The sequence below is a fragment of the Corvus cornix genome, chromosome 2 (genome assembly GCF_000738735.6).
Source record: "Corvus cornix cornix isolate S_Up_H32 chromosome 2, ASM73873v5, whole genome shotgun sequence".
In the NCBI taxonomy this organism is placed as follows: domain Eukaryota; kingdom Metazoa; phylum Chordata; class Aves; order Passeriformes; family Corvidae; genus Corvus; species Corvus cornix.
Window position 1 is genome coordinate 53,770,089 of NC_046333.1, and position 24,565 is coordinate 53,794,653.

Genomic DNA, 24,565 nt, shown 5'->3' on the forward strand with positions numbered 1-24,565 from the left:
AATCACTAAAATATCCACACAAAATGGCTTAGCAGAATAGCCAGATCAAGGAATCTATACTGAAAAAGGCTGAAAGGAGGTGGGGAGGGGACAGGTGTCTTAAGAGAGTAACATCTATCCATCAGAATCAGAAGCAGTCTCCAGAATGATCACATTCGTGAAACAATCCAAGTCAGACTGCAGAGCCAAAGACAAACACATCTCCTGCACTGGTGAGAAAAACAACAGGATTAAACCTAGAGCCTAAGCTCATATTTTACAGCAGTGGGAAATGGCTTTGAAAAACTGACAAAAAAACTTAATCAAGCCACTTCCCCAAGACTTGCATACTGATAACAACTATAAATAGCTGGAGCAGCATTGTTTAACAAGCCACAGCAAAATGGTCCATGTCTGAAAATGGAACATTTAAATTTTTTTTTCAAGTCCTCCATTATTACTGCAGTAGCCCTCCAGTTCAGCAATCAATTTTCTATATACTATTATCACCATATAGACTACAAACACATTTTTAGTGTCCACACATCATGTACTAAAATGCTGAGAACAAGCAGGGAAACAAAGACAAAATACTGCCCCATGGCATGGAACTATATTCCAAATTGTGTAAAAACAGCTCTAGGTTTGGGGGGGGGAAGGTGGGGGGCAGATGAAGGGGAGCTTTGGTAACCTTTTTTCATTTGCAAGACTGAAGAAATAGAGTATCTTATTACTCTCGCCTGCTAGAAAATGGTGCCTGTATTTCGGTAAAATAAAGCTGTTGACGTGTGCAATTGTGGTCATTATTAGGGCGATCACGTTGTTTTCATTCATTCATTCAGGATTTGCTAGAGGATGTCAGCTTCTGCAGCAGCAGCTGGCTTGACCTGGAGGAGGGGGAAGGAATTCTTTGCAGTGCATACAGATTACAGGGTGCATTTCTCGACGGACCATTTATGATTTTATACACTGCACTCATTAAACCAAATCAAGCTCTGTGTGCTGCTGACGCGGTTCACCAGGAGGCAAGCTCAAACAAGTTTAATGACAGAAAAGTCATTCAGTACTAATTTATAGGCTGATTTATTAAGGCTAAAATAGCCCACAGATGAAGAAGACTGAAACCACTTTCCAAAATTAAAATTTCCCCTCCAACAAAAAATTCATACACATTAATGAAGTACTTCACAGCTTTGCAGTATTTTTCTTGCTTGCAGGTAACTGCCCACATTCCTCCCTCTTCAATACACCTTAAGCGTAGCCTTTATACACTGCACCACTACAATGTTTTCCTCTGGGTTCCCATAATTAAATAATTTACTGCTCATCATCAGCACCACCACTAGTCGTACGCACATATATTTTGGTTTTTCCTCATTTCCCATTAGCATTTTCCAAAGGTTTAAGAGGCAAAGAGGAAATCTACATTTAGTGCTCCATACAGTGGGAAAAATATGATCTTTAAAATTTTAAGTAGAGCTTGAATGAATCAAAACCACAGAAGCTCAGTTCCATTTTCAAGCATGCAAAACGCTCTGCAGAAATGGACTTTTTGAAAAATACATTATGAAGTATCTCTGTTCCGATTATAACACAATCAATTAGGTCATCTGCATAAGCAGATGCATAGGGCAAATTAACTCCATTTGTAACTGGCAGTGACATTTTGCTCATTTGTAAAATGCTGTCCCTGACCTAGGATGGTTCTGATGACAGATCTGCCCAAGTATCAAATACTACAGATAGCAAGGGTTTACTACACATAAAAACTAAAAAAGGGAGAAGGTAAGATTCCACTGCTACAACACATACTGGCAGAAATCACACGCAGTAAGACTTATGGAAGGGACAGAAAAAGCAAGGGGTATTTTTATGTTGTCCAGCTACAGCAGGACAACATAAAAAGTGCGTTTAGTCAGATTCATTCAACTGCTCAAGTGATGGGGGAAGGCAGAAAGGAGCGGGGGAGGTAAGATGGCCACTGCCACTTTAACACATTCAGTAATTCAACAGACAACCTGATGCAGGTTAAGTTGGACTTGCTGGGAATCAATTTCACGTTTTAAACTTTACAGGCCTATTTTGGTTATTTGGGTTGGTTTGTAGTGGGTTTTGTTTGCTTGAGTTTTTTACAGTCTCAAGCATTCACAAGAAGACTTGTTTTTAAGCACCTCAATACGGGAATTTCCTTGTTTTGGAACCTGTGCTTGAAAACACCTCATTTTTTATCCTATGATCTTATAAAAATGCAAGTCTTTTAAGAAATTGAGTTCGACAGAAAGGAAGAGCATTTGATGGTTGGTTTTAACACACACTTCAGAGCTGGGTTGTGACTCCCCAGATATAAATCTAACCCATTATCACCCCTACTAAATAGTTACAGCTGGAGACAGGGAAGCGAGTTAATTTTAGGCTCGCTTCCCTATTACACACCTCCGCTGCCAGAGCCCGAGCGCAGGGGTAGAAGCGGCAGGAGCACCGCCGTCGGAGCCCCCGACTGCTTCTCCCCCAGGGAGGGGGGCCGCCGGCGGCCCCAGGGCTCGCCCCCCTCCGCTCCTCCCGAGGCTGGCGCGGGTGGGGTCACTGGGGCATTTTTCCTGAGAAGGATTCTCACCTTGCCCAAGAAGGAGGATGACATTTCAGGGGTCGCCTCCCCCCATCCCGGGGGAGGGCGGCGGGATGAAGTGTTTCCTCCCCCCTCCCGCTTCCTGGCAGAGCAAACCCGGGCACGCCACCTGCCCCGGGGATGGGGGGTTAGGGCTCACCCCCGCCCCCCGACCCGCTCCCTAAGGCTCCAGCGGGGCTCCTCCCGTCGGGACGGGAGTCCGCCAAGTGTCCCACCCCCGCTGGCCCGGGGGAAGGCAGGGCGCAGCCCGACAGCGGAAAGCAGAGCCCAGGGTGCCCGGAGGCTGGGCGGCCCCAGCCCGGCCAGCACCCCCGCGGGGCAGGGAAGCAGGACCGGCTTTCTCCCGGTGCTTTACCTCTGTACACTGGGGAGCTGGGGCTCCGTCTCTCAGGTGAGCTGCTCCTCCTGCTGCCGCCGCTCTCCGGCGAGCGCCGCTGCCTGCCCTTCACCCTGCCCGGCTCCGCTCCGCCGCCGCCCGCCGCCAGCGGCGGCGTTCGCGCTGGGCGGCGGTGGGGGGCTGCTCCGCCGCGACCCCCGCCGCCACCCCCCGGCCCCGTGTTGCTGCCCACCGAGGCGGAGGGGGACCGAGTCGGGCTGTGCTGGTTGCCCCGCAGGAGCTGATTACCGGGACGGTAGCTCGGATGGGCTGGAGCAGTCGGCTGGTCCCCGCCGCGCCTCCCCCGGCGCCGTTAACCGGGGCCCCCGGCCGTGCCGGCGGTGGAGGGACCCGGCCGGCGCCGCGCCTCATCCTCTGCGGCGGGGGCTGGTGGTGGGACGGGGGGGTTTTGCGAGGAGCTGGATGAGGACAGGCGGGGATGGCGGAAGACCCCGCGGGTCACTCGCTCCGGCGGCTGCGGGGCACCCGAGCTCGGCCCCCAGCGCCCCGCATTGCACCGGCCGGGGGAAGAGGAGGAGGAGGAGGAGGGGAGGGAAGGAGGGAGGGGGCGGGGCGGGACAAGCGCTGCACGGCCCGAGGGAGTCTCCGCGCCGCCTGCCCAGCTGCCCCCGGCGCTTCCTATCGGCGACGGCGGCTCTGCTTCCACGCCAGGCTCTGGCCATCGCTGCCCGCCCCAGCGTCGAGAGCACCGGGGGCGCTGCGGAGCCCAGCGGCCGCTCACATCGTACAGCGCTGCCGGCTCAGCGCGGTCGGCGGTCAGCGCACGACGAGGGGACACGAAGCCGGAGGGGAAGGATGGGGAGGGAGGGAGATGCTCGTAGCCAGCTCTTGCTCCAGCTTCCTGCCCCCGCCGGCGCCCGGGAGGGCGCTGCCAGCACCATCCGCTCCCCACGCCGCCCGCCCTCCGAATGGCACCGCGCAGCCCCGGCGCCCGCCGCGACGGGCAGGGGCGGGGGGCGCACGAGCCCATTGGGGCGCCACCGCGGCACCAGCGCTGGGTTCCATTGGCCAGGGGCCCTGCCGTTCTTCGCTGCCAGCCAATGGGAGCGGCGGGCGCGGCGGGGGCGTGGCCGGCGGCGGGAGGCGGGCCGGGGAAGTGGGATGTGGCGGCGGCGGGAGGGGCGGGCACGGGGCCCGGGCCCGGCTCCGGAGCTCCGGGATGCGGCGCCCGTAGGCGGAACGCGGGAGTACAGCCCCAGGGAACGCTGGGTGAGGTGCAAAGATGTGCTGCTGAATTCAAAGTGGACTTTACAGGGGTGCCGACTTAACGCTGGCTTAAGAGAGCCATTCATCTGGACCAAATCTTGCGCTATCCCTATTCCCAGAGGACTGTCTGCGTCTTCCCTCTTACTCCACTCCCATGCAGGAAAGGCTGAGAAACAGCCAGAATTTCCTGCAACAAAGTCTGTTCACGTCCATCAAACCTTGACAGTATTTTTACTTTCGTTAAAAAAATCAAGGTGTTCTTCAAATTCTAAATAAGTGTGGTTTCATCATTTCCTATAAGTGTATATAGAACATTATTTTTTTTTTCCTGATGTACATCCAAAAGCACCTCTCAGAAAATGACAAGAGGAAAATAAAAAGTTTTACAGTGATATTTTTTAAAAGTGCTTTTGCTCTAGGAAAAAGAGATCCCATTAGATGAATTGATAACCTGAGACAATGAGAAACAAAATGAAGATTAGGATGAGTAGCTTAATAGCTAAGAAAATAAATGGCTGTAAGATCAGAAAGATAAGTTGAGCTGAGTCCATCAGGAAAACAGTGCTTATTTTGGATCTGATGCAAATAGGATGGTAATGGAGGAGAAGGGAAAATGCAGGGAGTCTTGCTGTGTGGAGGAAGTCAGCTCAGTGATGGCCTTTCAGATTCAGACATTAGGAGAACAAAAAGGATATGGAATATAGATAGAAGTACAATATTTAACAAGATATACTCTCCTATATTAGATGCTGCCTTCCAATCAGTAATCAATTAAAAGTGCGACAGAATGGACTATATCCCTTGTATCCTTTTTGATTATATAACAAACACTCATTTTTGTCTTGCACATTTCAGATTACTACACTTACTCTATACTTCCAACGCTGTCCATAGCTATCCTTATCACTTGGTAGCACAGGAATCAGTTGATAGTCCCAATGAGAAACTGTATTCTCCGGAAATGCTTCTATTCATGGGCTGTTAGTGAGACTTTGTTTGCACTAGCACCATGTGACGCAGTCACCGCGGTTATGTTACAGAAAGGGTTGGAATAATACACCGCACACCCGTGTGAACATGTGCTCAGTCAACAAAACCACTCCTATAAATTCATTTTAAGAAAAATCAGCAACCATGTATTTTTCCATTATTCCGGTCTTTTTGTTTTCTGCTAGCATGAACCAAATTTGTTTGTACAACTGGGCTGTAGAGACTTTTTCCCCCAAGGATCTTGCACTGTGCTTAATCACAGCTATGAAGTCCATCTAGTTTATTTTTTTCTGCTTTGCTGCACTGGGCTCAAAATGACTGGAAAGCATTCACCTGTAGTAGCCATCTGCCCACAGTAATATCAGTAGAGTTTTAAACAGTAAGCACATTTTCCTATATATGTAACTTTGTCAGATAACATTGCTGACACAGTAGTGTCTTACAGACCAAAAATCATCTGGTGTCAGCTGAGAAAGAAAGTACACCTTTGACTGAGACAATAGCTGATACATTCCGGCTATTGCCAATGCTCAGGGTTACATCAGACTAAAATAAGGATGAACTAATATAACTCTTGAATTTGTCTGTTTAGATACTATTTTACAATGGCTAAATTTTACAATTTCCATGTTCTTGCACATCAAACAAGCAAGGTATTCAGATAGGAAGAATAGATGCATAAAGACAAGGTAAATGTCTGACAAAGAAAATCCCACAAGCCCCAAAATAAGAGCCCACACACACCCCAAACCACAGGGCATGTCAGTGTAAAATATCAGTAGCAAGTCTTCCTTTCCAAACAAGCTGAGGACCATGCCACAGCCTTACCGTCCAAACTGAACCACCACTTCACTTGCCTTCACCACAACCAGAGAAGGAAAGATCCACTGGGACTGTTTCCAGCCAAACTGTTACCAGGCACATCAACAGCTGTACTGGGGAGACTTCGCTCCCCAAAAGTTATTTCCATCCTAATTCTTTCTAAACTAGAGTTAGCATACATAGTACAACACCATGCCACATCCCTAGGAAACAGTGATTTCAGAAGAGATGAAGAAGGAATTCTTCTGTATTTTAAAGTGGGATACCAACTGTTGAATTTTTCAGTGTTTTTCATCTAGGTTTCAGAGTACTTCCCTCAGGGAGTACCATTGCTCTGTAATATTAAGAAGATATTACAGGGAAAGTGAAGTAAAAACTGAGCTCCTATCAGAATCTTAATATCTTTCAGAAACCCATGTTTGCCTGAAATACCCTTTTCAGCTTTTCAAAAGCCACGTAAAAGGCATTTCGTGCTTCTCTTTTCCACTTTAAGGAACTACCTTGTCATTGCATAAGGGAGTTTATACTGGAGGTAACAGGTATTTCTGAATCTTCAATCCTTCTGGGAGACAAGGACATCCTTAACACAGCTTTTGGGAGAGGCATCCTGAGAGCAGTGGACATTACACATCACAGCAAGAGCATGACAGCAAGGGAGTGAACTCAAGGAGTGGGGCAGTGACAGGCAAAGTTACATCTCTCTTACTATTATCAATTGATAATGGTTTCATCTCTCGAGGTCAGAAACAGATTTACGTGAGCCATGGAAACTGAGACGTTTTAAGCAGTAACTAGACACTGTGCAATCCTAATCCTTATTTTGTTCCTACTTGAAGGTTTTAGAGAGGGCAAACTCTTCAAATCTGGATATACCTTTTGTTTCTAGGCTCTTACCAGGTTGTAAGGCCATCAATACTCTGCTCCCAGTGTATCTACCTGCTTGTTTCATTCTTGTTATGTCTCTCTTATCTCCCTCTGTCTATGTTTTTTCTTGGCTGCCCTTTGCCCATTCCACTTAGAATCAAGTCCTTTGTGACTGTCTCTGAGGTATTCACACAGCATCTAACACAAAATAGTAATGGGTGCATTTATCTTCATGTATGTTCAGGTCCATTCCCTGTGTTTCACTTATGTGTAATGAATATAATGAATATACAGTTAGGAATATTACATTTGGGAAGAGAGAAATAACAAGAAGTACTTACATCACAGTAATATTCTGAAAGAGATGATGACCAGAAAGCATTATATGTGGCTGAAGACTAGAACGACCCCTAATGACCCAAACTGCAGCTCTCAAATTACAAGACTGAAACTAAAACAGGCTTGCCTCTGTGGACTTGGAGCATCCCTAGGCAGGAATGGGAACATCCCCTGTAGTAAGGGCCTCCACGTGAAATGCAACTGCTATCTGGAGCTGAGCAGCTCTGCTGAAGCAGCAGGGCCCATTTTCCTAGAAAATATTTGTCTCAAACTGTGGAGGTGTTGCTTTAGTTTTCGGCCTGTTTTGCCTTTAAACAAAGTTCTAGCTAGAGTATGATGGTAATGGCGAAAAAATATATATGGAATTATTTTTACTACAAGGTTTTTTGACAGACAGATACTGCCTTCATCAACCACACTCCATCTTCTCACAGCTCCCAAATGTTCAGTGGTACAGATATGATTTCCTCAGATCAGCCAAGCACTCTCTATCCCCAAGCCTCTCGGGACTCACCTTGCATTCGAGCCCTTGAATTCTCCAGGGCTGCTGATACATCATTATCCCCACTGCTGGCTTTGTTGACACTCACCAGGGAAGAGAATTCCAACTCATGATCACTTTCAAGTCTCTACATGCTCAAGTTGTCTTCCAATAACAAAAGGAAACCCACTACTGAGGACTTACCTTAACATTGCTGATCATCCAATTTAGGGTCAGGCATGTAGTCAAGAGTTAGATTTCCTTTTCTCATGTCTTTGTTTCCTAGATATGGGGAAAATGCATTAAGTAAAGGGCTGTTAGACCTATGGTCCAACAGTATTTACACTAGGTCAAACTCAGTATTTATGAATACTCACAAACTGGAAAATTTCAGAATCAAGTTTACAGCTGAATTTCAGCCAGAAGGTATTATAGTGCTTTCTTTTTAGTCAAATGCTATTGTTAACTTTATTTCATTCAGTGTAAAGGATTGTCACTAGGAGTGAGGACTGCATAATGAACAAGCCAGGAAACTACAGAGTAAGAGCCAGCTGTAAGATTTCCCCTTAAGAAAACTGAATACCATTTTGGATAATTGTCTTTTTTTTCCTATCTGTCAGAAGCCTTTTTGTGATACTGAATAACTCACTTAAACCAGAACCTGCCCATTAACATTACCTTTGTTATAACAAAGTCTTATCTCATCTGGAATCAGACCTACTGCTACATTCTCTTCTCTTCTTCAGGAAAATAGGCCAACCACTTGGGACTTTTGAATTATGTATTCCTTAGGCATCTGCTTTTACATAAAGGCAAACATTCAACACACAGCTAAAATCACCAAACCTTCCTTCCAGCTCCACTTTCAGCCTGAAGTTCTTCTTTCTATTCATTGGTACAGGTAATTCCATTCAACACTTTCCTTTAGCTAGCAAGTTAACCATGTCAGACAGTATCCCATGGGAAGCTGGGTTTTCTCCAGGCAGCAGTCCTGCCCTACATTACTATTCTGAGTTTGGTTACTTGACTCAACCACCATCTCCATCTCCCTTCCCTAGTTCGTCATCTGGAAAAAAGTCTGATTTGCACAGTTGGGACTGAGCCCAAGTTCTTTCAAAAGAGAAGCTGAGGGATTTTGCAGGTTTATTTTCCCTTTTTTCCACTTTAGGCATTCGTTACGAGGACACTTTTGGACAAGCATGTGTGGTTGCTATTCTCCAAAGTGAAGCTGATTGAAACATGGTAAAATGGTTGGTATTCTGATAACCTGCCATGTCAAATGTAATGGGCACTTCCAGTGGTTCTTTACTATAATTTATCTTGCCAGTCTCTTATCTAAAATATATAATTAATAATAGCAAAACAATGCAACACATCATGTTAACATAATGAAAATAATTATTCCTTAAAATAGTTTCATGCTCATCATAGAATTATCTGTGAGGAAAAAAAATGTTTGCAGAGTGCTTAGGTACTGTATATTATGTACAGCAATCGTATCTTTAATGGAAAAGGTAGAAACAGTAAGCAAATAGCAGTAGCAATTTGAATATAATGATATTGTTATATCTATTACCAATCACACCAATATAATAAAAGAAAGGAGAAGCACCATTTCATATGAGCAGTTACCTTGCTATTAGGAAAGCACAAATGTACTGTGTAGTACTTAGATTTATATGACATTTAACTTTTTAAATGAGCAGCATCCCCTTAACGAGGTAGATTTGAAGCCATTATGATCCATTAAAAGAGTAGTAAGTGTCTGATAGTAGAGTCCCTGACATCTTTCTATTAAGATTTCTTGATTTGGTCTGTATCTGGTTTTGTGTTGGTTTTTTTTGAGCTGCATTAAGCATGAATGCTCTTACCACACCAGTGCCCTAACTGTCAGATTTGTGTTCGTGTTAATAAGGGTACATTTTGACAATACTGATTTAAAAGGCAAATCTGAGGGTTAGGGAACTTCAACCTTCATTTCAGAGAGTCCTTTCCTGGGTTGCTTCTACCCCTCCAGTTATCCTACTTCGCTGTTTCTGACAAATAAAGCCTTGTTCACCATGACCTTTCTTTCTAGGTACAACAAACAGCACTAAACTTTATTTGGAACTTATCATCACTCTTCCTTTACCAGCCAAATGGGATGCTGTTGAGTGACATGGTGGACTCCACAACTACTACTGGGAGGTAAACACTCCATCTCTGAATCTTCAAAGCAGGAGAATATTCTCTTTTTAAATAGATTTTGCAGCCTGGTAAGAATAATAACAATAAAATGCATTAGAGAGCCACATTTAAGGAATTTTAGGGTATGCTACTCTATAAGCAGAGTATTCTTAGAATGTTCCATTCTGTGCATACAACAGGTTGTGGGGCCAGAGCAGAGTCCCAGCACTGAGTCAAAAAGCTGGAAATTATTATTATTTCCAGGTAGGTAATATATTTGCCTGTAGAAACAAATATTTATTTGTAAATGTGGTTTGTTGGTGTGACAGCTACAAAACAGGCTTTAAGAGTTTGCCTAATGCTAATTTACATACAATAAAAGTGCATTTACATAACGGTAAGGAACAAACCTGTAAAAACAAGGAAGTGTGCAGTTAGCTTAAAAGTGTTCTATTGAGGTATTTAAGTGAAATACATGATGCATTTCTGTTTTAACTGCATGTTTCCTTGGATTTCTGAGTCCATGTCAAAGCTTTAATAGCATGTTAAAGAAAGTTTGGGGATGTGAATTTCCTTTGTCTCTTTTACATCCCAAACTAAAACAGAATGCAAAACTTCAGCATCATTAAAAGAGAAAAAAAAGAAAGGGAGCTGCTAGTAGGTCTCAGCAGCTGGAATAATCTCCCACAGGGAGAGGTGGAAACCTTATTCCATGAGTCATTTAATACCAAATAAACAAAGCACTGGAGAATAAATTGTAAGGCATGATTTTTTTTGTTGTTCATTGACACAGGGAGGGCTACTTGACTTAATGGAGCTTTTCCTTTCTTCAAATTCTTTGATAATAGAAAGCGTGGACAATGTTACAGATATAGTTTATTTCTCATTGTCATTTTGGTTCTTACTGTCATTGTAATAGAGTAAAGTCATGAGTAACTTTATCCCCTGCACACTATAAAGTATACAAGATCAAGCCCTCAAGAGCTGCTGAAATTCAGGATCCTCTTAGGTAGTGGCCATCACTGACATAGTTGTGTAGTGGCTTAATTACAGTTCCATAAAAGGTTTTGCACACCCAACTATCACAGGTCCTGCTATTAAATGCTGTGCTTTAGTGACAAAGCTCTGAGGAAGGCAGCTGAGTAAGCTGTGTATGCTGGCATGGCATGCTTTTGGTCTCCAGTGGAATCCAGTGGAATCCAGGACTGATAGAAGGCAACAAATAACCCCCTTGCATCGCACAGAGCCTGCCTGTAATCAAACATAATTATGGAATCACTACCAGTCAGAGCTGTTATAGTCTTGCCTGTAATCAGGAACAGCATTATTGCAACATTTATTACTCTCAAAAGTAATCTGAGATTTATGGGGCCTTGGAAAGAAAAGCATTGTTTGGGAAATCTATCTATAAGCATTATTTGGCCATAAAGACAGTTCTTTCTCTGAGAGATCAGAGCAGTTCCCATGAAGCACATCTTTTGGATAATTTCTTCATATTCTTTTTAGTCCTAAATGACAAAAAGCACACACATTACTTGAAGAAATTCAAACTTGTACTTGCCAGCCAAGTAGATGTAGACATGCATTATTTCCCTGATGCTCAAGATAGAATGTAACCACTACCGGTGGAAATAGAGCATTCCAATAAACAGTGGGAATCAGTGTCATCATGCAGAAACTGAACTCTGATGTAATTACTCAGTTTTTATAAGCCCATGATGAAAGGTCTCAAGGGGAAGACCTTCCTCTATAGTACCGAGTTATGGCTTTGGCTCTACCAATACACAGTGTATCTCTGTTACATGAGAGGGAGTGTTAAACAGAAGATGTGTCTGGAAAAACAATGATGTGTGACATTGTAAGAAGTCTAGAGAAAGGGAATAAGAAGTGCAGCTGATCATGCAAAGGTAGAAGAAGAGGTATCTCTTAATTTTGAAAAGAAAAGGAAAAAAGAACATCTTTTTTGGTGACTTCTTAGCTCACAAGGAGACAGAAGAAAGCTGTGTATTCAGAAGTGGATGTGGGTGGGAAAGCAATGGGGGAAAAAAAAGCTCATTACCTTAAAAATGTTACCTCAAAAGGTGTGGAAACCCATTAATAAAATCACCTCAAAGCTCCCCAAGGAAACAGCGTTTTCTTCTCCAAGTTACATAGGTGATCTGTAGAGTTGATCTGGAGGGCACAGGAGCTGATGCAGACTACTCCCTCTACCAAGCCTCTGAGGTTAGGAGAGTCAGCTCCTCTGTTTGTGAGTATGGTGACAGTTCTGCCAAATACTCTTCAGATACAGCAGCTTTATCAGCGAGAAGGATCTGGGCTGCCCTGCAAAGATAATCCTCCCAGTGGTGTGTCGGGCTCAAAGAAGGGTGTGATTTATCATTCCAGAGGAGTGTAATGTGAACCTGTGCCTCCCATTCAGCCAAGTGATGGCTAGATCAAGGAGGCTTCTGCTCTTTGCTCACTCTTTCTTTTGTTTCTTCTCCTTCTTTCCTTTTTTTCTTCCAGCAAACAACTTATCTTCATATTACCTTCTTTTATTATGTACATTTAAGATGTCCAAAGAGTGAACCAATGTCCCAAGGCACAGTGGTCCTTAGAATTGGATCTCCTTCGAGACCATCAGCAGAGTACTAGGTGGATGAGAGTTTCTCACCTTGGGATGCTTGGAAATTTGCTGGCTCTGATTAGCACTTTACAAAGATAGGGTCTCTCTGCAAACAGCCTAGTGGAGTCTTTCACTGTACTTTCAGCTCTGCTAAGCATGGTATTTCAAGATTTTGCTACCAGCTCTGGCCTGCGGCACACAAAGCTCTAGGCCCAATGTAAGGGTGACTCACACCTTTGATTGAACAAGTCTTAGGAATGGATGTTGTCTGTTCTGTCACTTCAAGAAAGAAGGTCTTCATGCAGTGGCATCAGGTGTCTGACCTCCCAGGTCTCCTGAACTCATGTGTGTCCATTTGTTGTTGGTTTTTCTTTTTTTCCACAGGAAGGTCAAGCGCATCAAACAGCAGATGGGAGAATGGCCATCTTCTAACCATATTGAGTGGTGCTTATTCATGGGTCATAATCCAGAAACAAATTATTTGTGTTTGTCTGGGTTCTTGTTCTGGTCTTGCAGCAATGATCGAGTTCAGCCTGGAATTTAATACACAAAAAAATACAGAAAAGTAAGGCTGACAAAACTCAGGATTAGACAAATAACTACTGCATGACAACAGCGAGTTTGATCTTTAAAACAGAAAATTTTCTGTACCAAAGTGCCTTTCCTCACTGCAGTCTGCATAAAGGAAGGAGCAGAGGCAGCTGCAGCCACCTCAGCTTCAGAGATGGGGCTCCCAGTAGTCAGTCTGCAAGAAAACACCTGGCTGGCCTTAACGAACATTATTTTCTAGAATGTTCCCAGAGCTCTGCTGGCAGGGACATATACCTGCCTTCTAAGGGAGAACATAAAGAGGCAGTTCTCAAACAGCACATGGTTTGACTTATAAAAGCTTTCCTTAAGGGCAGAATTAATTATATATCATAAAGATCTGTTACATATTCTGTTTATACAATTATAAAGCATTATGGTTAATTAGTTGTGGTACAGACTCCCAAAGCAGAATCTGGTTAGAGAATAAACAAAACACTCAGTCAGCTGCAACGGTGGTTAACAACTTGCACTTTCATATCACCTTTCACACTTATCTCTCTTGAAGTGATTTATAAGTTATGCAATCCAGTGGGCTTGAGCTTTGTGTATTTGGTATTTTTTTTGTTTATATAAAATTAGAATATGTTGATCAGAAATGGTCTGAGATTCTCACACCTTTAAGAAATTAAATTCAAAATATTTGTTAACCAACTTTATTTCATCTATTTTCTTACCTATTAGTTAGTTACTTGTGATCCTATTATGTCTGGCATTGTATATACACAGAAAATAAATACGTCTTCATCCCCTTTTTCTGTCCTGATACAGACAGTTCTGACTGGCATCAGTGAGAATCCCTATCTACATCACTATCCTAAAAACAGGGGTGAGATCCTGATTGTGAAAAGATATTGATAGAAGTGTGCAATACTGCAAAGATTTTGTTTTCAAACTACATTTTTACAGTATTTCAATGCTATGAAATGAGTTGACAATATTAATGTATCAAACCATCTGACATCTTTGAACTTAATTACTTTTTTGCCATCATATAATTTAGCACTGAGTCTTGTTGTTGTGCATATGCTGCTACGGGTGTCTGGGCAGAGTAAGGGCTTTTTGAAATCTCATCAGCGTCATGTGAGTAGAGCTAAAAAAAACTAAGTTAGTATTATTTGTCATATCATGGGATATTGTACTGGTTGCTGTGCATGCCCACAAAGCACTTCTTAACGCAAAAAACTTGCAGTACTTATAAGAAAAACTGAAGAAAAAATACCCACAAGATGGGAGCAAGAGAGGAAGAGTATGTATTTAGTATAGTTCAGATATTTATACTGTGAAACGTACCATACAGTATTTTTAAAAATCTACAAATAAATTAAAACAAGCACTCCTCACTGAAAATGCCACAGCCTGATATCAATTCTGTTTCCTGAATGCATCATGAAAGTAGGGGCATTTGAGATAGCCTTGAAGGAAGGCTTCATAGTCTTTTTTAAAAGTCCATTTTGGGCATAGTTGTCTAGGTGAAAGCCTGATCAAGATAGATAGATAGATAGATAGATAGATATGAAAGAACTTCTGAGAGACAAAAATGTAAGGGCAACTGAAAATGGCATTGTCAGCTTGGAACAACAAACTGCACAGTGAGATACGAGATAAGATTATACATGAGTGCCCAGTGGATGCTCCTAACTTCTGTTCAAAATGGCACTGAAGAGGAATGCCAGGAAAGGATACAGAGAGAGGCTGATAAAATAAGAGAGAGAATTCAGGAAGCTTATCTTGACTTCAGTGTTTTAGGCTCAAGGGGAAATCAGGTATGGATAATGAAAAGTGGAGAAGCTGCATTCTAGATATGACAGTTGCATTGATGAAATTGCAAGAAATCACCTAGAAAAACACACAAGTAGAATAAAGGTAAAAAATGAGCCTGGTAAGGAATGTGTTGAAATTTAGGATGGAGGTCTCCCACAGCTGAAAGAAAGGTTAAGGAATTGGCGTGATTTGAAAAAGAAAACAAGAAAAGGAAAAAAAAAACCTTTCTATCTTTTCGACAGTGAATCAAGAGAGGACAATATTTCTGAGTCACAGTATGATCATTAACATCACAGGCTGTGGAGGTGGAAGGAGTCCTGAGATTTGGCCACATCACTAATAATGACCTCAGAAGAGCTGAGTAGGGTGTACACAGCTGAAATTTAAGACAACTTGGGAAAAGGTGAAGCTGGCAGAAAGCCATCTGAGGTCATAGTTTCAGGCAATGAATTATTTTATTTTAAAACTTATAGACAGGAGGAAAACTCAGCAGAAATATGAGAGCAAAATTAGGTGAAATGTAGGATTTTAAAAAATGTAGATGAGACAGATATCATTCCATGTGTACTGGGATTTTTGTGAAGAGTAATGACAAAAAAGAACAAGGAAAAAAAACCCTACAAATAGAAAATTACAGGATTACTGGTAAAGGAGGAGGTGTAAAATGAAAATCTGATAGGAATTGCCAGGAAAAGGGATTGGGAGTGAGAGAAGAAAGTGGGAGAGTGAATGAAAGGAGAAAGAACGTGGATTTGTTAATTAGATCTTCTCTTGAAAAAGAAAGAACTGATAACATGGATAAGAAGAGGCAGAAGTGTGTGAAGCTGATTTCAGAATAGCATTATTTAAATTAAATATTTGTATTTATAAATTAAACCTATTTTTAGGGTTTAAACATGGAGAAGCTATTACATAATTTGAATCAATATGATAGATATGTAAAAATTTATAATGTAATTTGAATCAATGTGACAGATACGTAAAAATTTCAAAACTCTTTCCAGTCTCGTGTTTGAAGTGTAAAATAATACTAAGATCCTTGGGCAGTGACAAAAAGTTTAAATATTATCTTGAATTTGTGTGGGAACTGATTATTTTTCAAGCAACTTTCAGAGATCCAGTTTTTGTCTTCTGCCACTCAGGAAATATGTGTCTGTGTACATGAAAACAAGATGACATTTTCAAAATTGCTCCCTAGTAGATAGTAATAATTGAGTTTACACAAAGAGATTTTGAAAATAAAATCACAAGTCCTATTCTGTGTTTTATGCAAGTGGAAGTCCACTTTTACTGTCCGTGTTTTGCCAGGTCCCAGGCATTTCCCCCTTTGCTCAATAGCCCTGTGGATGAACAGCCCATAACTGCTGTGTAAATGTCATTATCTGCTTTCATTCTTACATTACTATAAATTAAGCTTCTTGCTGCCTAATTTTAGCAGTGACACAATCAAACACATGGAGTAGGGAAGATTTAGAAGCTCACCTTGTCCATCCAATAGTCCAAAAATCTGGAACATATCACATATCATATCATATGGAGGTTTAAGTTCCCAGATAAAACAGCCTTCCTTCTTTCAAGCAGCAAGCTTTCCAAGGAAGAGTTCTCATTAACACATTCCCCTCAAACAGTTCATTACATTTAAATTTCTGTATTTTGTTGCTATTTGCCATGTATACAAGCTAGCTATGCTAAATAACACTAAAATCCCACTTTATTATATGCAAATAAAGAATTTTAATAGGCATTGGTCTCATAGAAAAACTTAAGAACTTAAATAGCTGTACAGGAGGGGCTATGCCACTATGTAAAAATAACCATGACGTTTATGAGGGCAAAGATCCCACTGGCTGAGCTTTTGCAGTAGAAAAGTATTTAGAAACAGTAATACATACACAGGTGGGATTGCTTTGGTCCTTTGGTGCAGGCATTGGATTTGATGCGTGGAATGGACATTGCTGTGACATCTGAGCACCACATTAATACACACCTCTCACTTTTAAATGTTTACAATAGGCAGGTAGGCTTTTAGTATTTAGGCTTTGAGTGTGCCTGTAGTCCAACACCATCTTTCTGAGGATGTCTTAGTGTTTGGAAACTCTCTGCTTTGCCCAGAGCTAGCACAGCCCTTGGCAGCCCAGCTCTATCCCTCAGCTTGCGTGGGCTCTTGGAGCCTCTGGCATGCAGCTTGGCAGCCACAGGAGTAAAAATAACTTTGCTTCCCTCCCACCGCCTTTCTACCCCAGTGCAGAGGGAAGGAAAGGATATTTAGTGCTGAAACTAGAGAGAGTTCAGGTAATAATAGCTTTTTAGGAATAAATTATGAAGACACACATATTTCAGGCAGTTCCAACCTGCCCCTAAATTACAGCCTGTAGTGCATCACTCCCCTACACACTTGGTAGAAAAGTACTGGGCTGAGCCTACATATAAACTAAAATTTAACACGTTCAAAAGTAGCAGAAATTAAAAGTACAGAAAAAGCTGTTATAAGACATTTGGGTTTATCTTGAAACCACCATTTTCTTTTAAGTGTGTAGCATACTCACAAGCACACAGCAGCAGCTCCAAAAAACATCATCCTCCAACATTCCAGTGTTTATGGGTGTGCCTTAATTAAAAGTATTCTGTAGAACAAGGAAACCTGAATCTTTAGGAGAAAAACATTGATTATATAAGGACACTATTTTTAATTCATATAGATTCAGTAGAGAAAAGGAGTTGCTTATTCTTTTACATGAACAGACTTTTAAGATAAACAAAGAAGTTTGTTGATGTGCCAAATTCTGTTATGTATCAGCAGTTTGGAAAGAGAAACCTTGATTTCAATCTACTGCTATCCTATAAATAATAATGGTACATCAAAAGTCTGGTGTAGTCCATGGCATATTTGAGAAACAAACTTCTACAAGAAATTAATTGGATGATGAGAGTCAGAATTATGAGTTAAGTTTTGTATCCACATATCTTATTTTCCTCCTGAGTTACTGAGCGTGTGACATCCATAGAGAAAATGTGTACCTATTTGCACCAATAAAACTATGTCTATGGATTTTCTATGAGATGCTTTTTCATGTTTTCCTAAATCAATCCTAAATGGTTCAAACTATGTATGATTTCTCAAGAAGATGTCTGGTTATAGTGGTACTGGTTATAGTATGTTTACTCTGGAAAGACAAGGAAGTCCCATCTAAGGCAATTCTGCCCTTTTCAAGTGTTTATTTTTGAGTTTACTTACTGCTGATAGTACATACTCTATAGTTGTCCTGTTGCCTTTTTTTTTTTTTTTTTTTTTTTTCTGAACAGATATTTCCTGTCTCTCAGCCAATATATTGAGATTATCTTGCACTCCTTGTGCAGGACAAATAATGCTCTACAGACAGTGGATTTGCATGGATTATCAGTGGGAACACAGTGTTTGCTGTATCTTAAAGTAAGTCATCTCTCTCTTCATTGGTCATTTTACAATCACATCTAGAAGATCAGAGAGAGCTTTATCACGGTCCCTTCCTTGCCTTGGAAAAAATCCTTCAGAGGTCCACCCACCTGGCCTCACTCCTATACTACCTGTCCTGGAACAATGTTTCAGTCTTGAAATAAAACACTTTGCATGAAATTATTTGCCTAAAACATACATGACATTTGTGGGTTGACACACGTGGATCCACAGCTGCAAGATAAGGTTAGACCTCACTCCATAGAAACCATTAAGGTTGATTTCAAAGGAGTGTTGCAAGAGGCAAAAGTTTGCTTTTCTAATGTAGGAAAATCAGAATAAAATTCATCTTTGCAATGGGGCATACTCCATAAATACTTGTTAATATTGAGATGGCCTTTTTCTAATTACTTTCTTGATGAAGCTGTGTCCCCTTTTCACAATTAAGTGTCTCTCAAGTAAGTCAGATAGATCATAAGTACAGAACCTACACATTGTAAGTGAAAAAATTATCTATGACACTACCTGAATAACACAGTGGAACTGAAGGATTAACCTGCTCCATGGTTTTTGGGAAATACATCCCTGACATGAAATTCAAGCACATCATGAGCCCTTTGCACAGCACATGAGCACAGCATAGCTGTGGTCCAGCTCACAGGGAGCAAGTGCTTCTTTCTCCCCGCTGGAGGATGTGGCTCCCCCTCACCAACCAAAGAACAGTCTGGGCTGGCACATAAGGACACACCACCGTTTCTGGAAAGAGTAGGGAGCCAGAAAGGCTTGCTCCAAGCAGCACAGCTCACCCAGCTGATGCAGCACCAATCTGCCACCTTTTGCAATGGAAATTAGTCCAAAAATTCTTTCTTAGCTCTCTGGTAGCAGTTTTTACCCTGATAAGAGCAGCTGCATGTCACCTGTTATCAAGAGAGTGGTTGCTGGCCAGGAGACATGTGTTACTTCTTTCTGGTTTTAAGTTTTAATTTTCACCTGCAGTGGAGAGATAAAACGACTTCCAGTTTAGCTTGACAATCCTGCCTGCACAGGTGTGCTGTAAGAATACCACTGTGGTGTTCAGCTGGGTGAATGTTTTAGATGACTACAGTAATTATCAAAAGTACTGGGTTTAGTTTCTCCCCACTTTAATCTGAATCAGATTTGCCAAATAGTTTCAGCTAGCTTTTTTACCTAGATAAATAAAGCTGGAGGAGGAAATGAAAAGGCTTGTGCCTCATTTGATGCAATACCTGGCACTTGAATGATGCAGAACTTGGGAACTGTATGGCCAAGACCTTCTTCTTAATGAGATTATTTGAATTGAACTTTTAAATTTCCTACCTAAACTAGTCCTTTAATTACCATGTTATATTCCTTTCTGGGGTGAGGTTCCCATTCCCTCCTCCTGATACTGGTGTATTTTGTGCATGCAACATCAGGGTGGAGCAGCATCTCCAAGGGCAGGGCACAGGAAAGGGGAGGAGGAGGTCAAGGTCATCACCCTGAAAGTGTCCAGCTGCACGCTCCTCTGCCCTCCTTGGACAGGGAAGGGAGGCCAGAGCCAGTGCCTCTCCTTCTGTGCCACCTTTCTTTCCAACCCTTTGATCCTTTGGCAGTGGGAAAAAAATTACGAGGAACAGAAGTAAGGAGTTTGTGTCTTACAAGGATGGGCTCTGACTAACCTAATATTTATTGTTCATTTTATATAGAGGGAGGATGGAAGAGTTGTAGCAGGAAGGACTGAGGGAGGTTCAACTCCAAATATCCTGGCTCCTGAGGTTGAAAGATTCCTCCAAATTTAACCTAGTTTCTTGCATCTTAGTGAGTGAAGCAGCCTAACCATGCAGGTGTTCAACAGGGGGAACCCCCAACTCTAAATTTCTGTGAACTGAGTGTTTTGATTCCTTTTGTTCTAGTTACTTCTGAATAAAACAAGAAATTTCCTGTCAAAAGAAACAGCTTATTCGAATTGGGACTTCTGCAGTTTTTCTTTTCCTCATGAAAAAATGAAAAAGTATTTTGGGTCAGTCTAAACAAAGTTAATTTATTTTTTCAGTTTGGCTACTGATAGAAAAAAAAAATGCCCCCAGTTCTAGTTCCACTGTTATCACTCATCATTTTCTATAAATATAGCAATTAATTTGCACTCTAGAGTTAATACAGAAAAAACCCTAGGATTCAAAAGTACACCTAGATGATTTCTCTGTGTTAGTACCAGCTCTGTCAGTCAAGTTAGCTCATCTGTAATGTCCTTGTAACCTACAATTTCTAAATTCCCATCCAGCTACACCTAAGCCACTCCTTTGTTTCCAGTACCATTAGATGGGATTAACTGAAGAAGAAATTAAGCCTCCAAAGTTAATTAAAACATTGTTGATGATGACCAGGAAGCTACTTTGCAGCTGTAGGTGGAGAGATGTAGGTGCTCAACACGGGGCAGTTGTGCCCTGGCTTTTAAGCTCCTGATCTATGAAAGAAAAATGCCTCTGGTTTCTCGTGGCAGTGTGAGCTAAACAGACAGTGAGTGAAGTGTAGCTGCTTCAGCTTCCCCTGGAGGCTTCCATCCTCTCTTTCCTCTGGAGGCTCCATCTTCTCAGTCTGGTGCTGTTACATCTTTAATAAGATCAATAATCTTTCTCGACTTTAGCAGCTTCATGAATTCTGATTAAGCTCCAGGACAGTGGCTGTGTATCAAGAATAATAGGCAAGAAGACGACTTTAGTGTCTCAGTCCATGAAGCCTGATAGTTTCTTCTTTAGGCAAACTATTACTGATTTGATTTTGGGTTTTCTCAGCGTGGCCTCTGTAAATAAAGTGCTAGCACACAGTACACTCACTGCTCAACTCCTCTTCCCTGCAGACCAATTCTTTTTGTGGAAGACTTACGTTAATTGTTCCGTGACTGCTAATGTCTTTAATTAAGGCTCACGTGGTTAAGTCTTCGGTGAGAAAATTAGACGTGCTTACAAGAATTAATATAGTAAGAAATCACAAAGGTACAATCAGGAACAAAAAATTGGAATGGTCTCTAGCACTGCCTTTCAACAAAGCACCGGTGTGTGAGATTCTGCACGTCATTAAAATTCAATTAAGTATTTTGGGAAAAAAGCCTGGCACTGACAGGATACGTCATCTGACCACAGGAAGCTGTGCTGACAAAAATTCATAAAGTGGAAATTGGAAACCCATACTCTGAAGCTTTCCTGTATTAACAGTTTAATGTCCAACTATGTAATATATAATTTATGAGAATTCTCTAATGTGAACTAGCCTTGCATATTTTGCAGTTTATTATTCTTATTTAGGAAGGAGTGAAGACAAAACTAGTCTTTCTGATTTCTGGAGACATTTTTTATAATTTTTAATATATACATCTCATGGTAATTTCCAAAGACCTGACTTTGCAAACCCCAATTTTCAGTTCTCACTAGTGGGTCATTTGAGCACGAATCTTGGCCACTGTTTTCCTTTTGAAGATGGAATTTTTCAGGTAATTAGACATTCAGGGCAGGGAATGATGCAATTATGTAGAAACATAGAATTATATTGCTGCTTCACTGTTTTTCATGGAAGTGTCATTTAACTGCAGTTCTGGAATGACTCCTATTGTCAACTTTTGAGATTTCCTGTAGTCAAAAACATCCACAAATTCTCTTTCCATATGTCGAATTATTTGTTTTCTATAGTCTTGTATGTACTTCATGTTCCAAAAGTGGATCTTTATTGCTTATGGTCCTTCTGTGGCTACAGTAGTACCTAAGCATCTTGGTTTAACAACTTTATGGCTCTTGTGCATTTAAATGCTTTCATTTTTGCTACTTTTTCTGAGATGCATTATGTGGAAGAACATTCATTGCAAATCCCATTTTTTCTTTTTAATATCTACTCCTACTTGTAAGTATCCACTCCACTAGGAGCCTTAGAGATACAACACATGCCAAAAATACCATATTTGGGAGTAAACTTACAATGGAAAAAGAATAAAAAAAATCATTAACATGCTTTATTTGGGAAGGAATCTTAAAAGTGCCTTTTATGAAATAGACAGAGAGGAGAGTGGCCAGAGAGTATTAAAATATTGACTAGGCTAACAGGCAGTACCTTACTGTTTGAAAATATGCAGGAATGCAAGGAGAAGGAGCAGTCAGTGACCCCGCTGGTAGCTGCCACGGAAAAGGTGGCCATGTCCTTCAGAGCAGTTACCTCTGCAGTTAGATTGGAAAGCAGATATCCACAGCCTTGGGGAATAGCTCGTAGCAGGATAAATATTCCACAAAGATGGAACTAGGAGAAACTGAATCCAGAAATAGGGAAACTAAAAGTAAACAGAAAAGAACCTGATAAGGAAAAGTGAAAGAATAATCAGCATGTGGAGACTAAGAGAGATTTTCTTTTTTTGAAGTTATTTCAATCAAGAGCCAAAAACTTCCTCCACTAATTTCTATTTGCATTTTAAAGTAGTTAGACAGCTTGGACTCAAGGTATCTAGAAGAGGACTAACCTGCTTCTGGTCAGTTCAAAGGTGACATAGAAGGGTATTGAAAACGTTTGTTAAAAAAGTAAACTTCACCAAAGTTTGCTTTAAAGTTTCCCACACTGTTGCTCCAAGAACTGTCTGAGATTACTGTAACTGAAAAATAGAGGTAGTTGTGTGGGAAAGCTCAATTTTAGGGTACTTAGCATTATATCTATAGGTATTTTTATGCTTTATTTTTTTAACAATAATAATAACACTCCTGTTGGTTGTCTGGGTCTTTCATACAGCAAGAAGAAAAAAATGTTTAAAAACTTAACTGTACACTTTAAAGTGGCATTATAAGAGAGTGACTCTCAAGCTGGTGGAATTCTCACCGATCCCAGTATGACAAGTGGAAAATTCCAGAAAGGTCTATAACAACACCATGGACAAAGATCAGCACCTAAATCTGACCAGCACACCACTAACTTCAGTGCACTCTTACTTGCAAGAACTTGGTTTATGGTGTTTGAGCACATTGCTTTTTATTCACCAGCTCCATGTGTAAAGACAAAACAGCTTTGTCACTTATGCCAAGGTGTAAAATAAAGGAAATTTCCTTCTTTGTGTTTTGTAATAATTCCCACATTTCCAGCCTACTCTGGCTCATGCTGCTTTACACATGCAACGAGGTTTAATTACGTAGAAGCCAAGATGGAACTGGAGGAGCCCAGTAACCGTGGAGATTAGAGATCAATAATATAATACTATTTGTTTATAAATTATCCATAGCCCAAATATCCTTTTGTAAAAGGGAATTAGGCAAGTAAGATCCAGGCAGCATGCTCAGTTTATTATTATTTTCTAAAATCAAATGTGATTATACTTTCTGTGTGACCACCTTCCCATTAATAACGTTATTTTCAAATTGTTCCATCCAGTATGGATTAGGGGAGATGACTGTTCACAGGAGAAATATAAAGCTTCTCAACATAGAAGCCATATAAATATGGGGGTCATATAAAGCTGCATATATCAATAAAGGAGTCCATGGAGTTACATCTGAAGGCTGTGTAGTGAAAAGTGCTTCTTCTTTGGACCAAAACCCTTAGCAGGCACTACCAGGCTGTGTTACATCTCATGGTATGATTAGGAAAAAGTTATGAAAGCATGTATATCATACACAAAACACAATTCACATTCCTAATTCTTTTTTTCAGTTAAAAAATCCCCATCACAAAGCTCACAAATGGTGCCAGGCGTAATTAGAAGGTTATCTCAGACAGTGATGGTGAAGAACCTGGAGGAGGTTTTAAAACTTTATAGTTGCTTTTCCTTTTAGATAGCTAAGACATTTTCCAACTAAATATTGTTTCTCTTCCTCCTGCTTTTAAAGAAGCAACTAATCAGCTTTACTGAGAATATTTTCCACTGGAAAGTCAATAACATCAAAATTTAAACTCTTTACGTGCTTTACTATTCTGGTGACTTTCAACTTGTAAGGAAAAGAGTAGTTTGTAATTAAAAATAGCTTTAAATTTTAAAACAGCTTTTTTTTTTAAAGTTTGTTTTCAAAATTAATATTAAATGTGGAAAAGACATTTTACATTATTTTATAGTTTTAAGTAATATAAACCCAGAAGTGACCTGTTTTATGTTTCACTCCATGTTGAGTTCATTTCCTTTCAACTCGGAATAGTAATTTTTAAAAAATCATCCAAAAAATACAACATCTATCACCACAACATTTACATGTATAAAAGGCAAAGTATGGAGAAATAAGAGCAATTTCAGAATAATTTATTATAGTGTTTCATTATATCCAGAGAACAAATTAATGTAGGAAACTAGA

At 41.0% G+C, this 24,565-nt stretch overlaps 1 protein-coding gene and 1 long non-coding RNA gene across 2 annotated transcripts in view; one reads left to right on the forward strand and one right to left on the reverse strand.

Moving 5' to 3' along the window:
- GLCCI1 (glucocorticoid induced 1) overlaps positions 1-3,920 on the reverse strand; it is a 54,372-nt gene extending 50,452 nt beyond the window's left edge. The window contains 2 exon segments of the mRNA XM_039549262.1: positions 2,961-3,225; positions 3,228-3,920. Coding sequence (XP_039405196.1) covers positions 2,961-3,225; positions 3,228-3,353 — 391 coding nt within the window. The 5' untranslated portion in view covers positions 3,354-3,920.
- Positions 2,822-24,024, forward strand: LOC120409703. The gene is made up of 5 exons (XR_005601465.1): positions 2,822-2,996; positions 8,873-8,954; positions 9,782-9,891; positions 18,131-18,257; positions 23,022-24,024. It is a non-coding gene; the product is annotated as an uncharacterized LOC120409703 (long non-coding RNA).
- Positions 24,025-24,565: the final 541 nt, after the last annotated feature.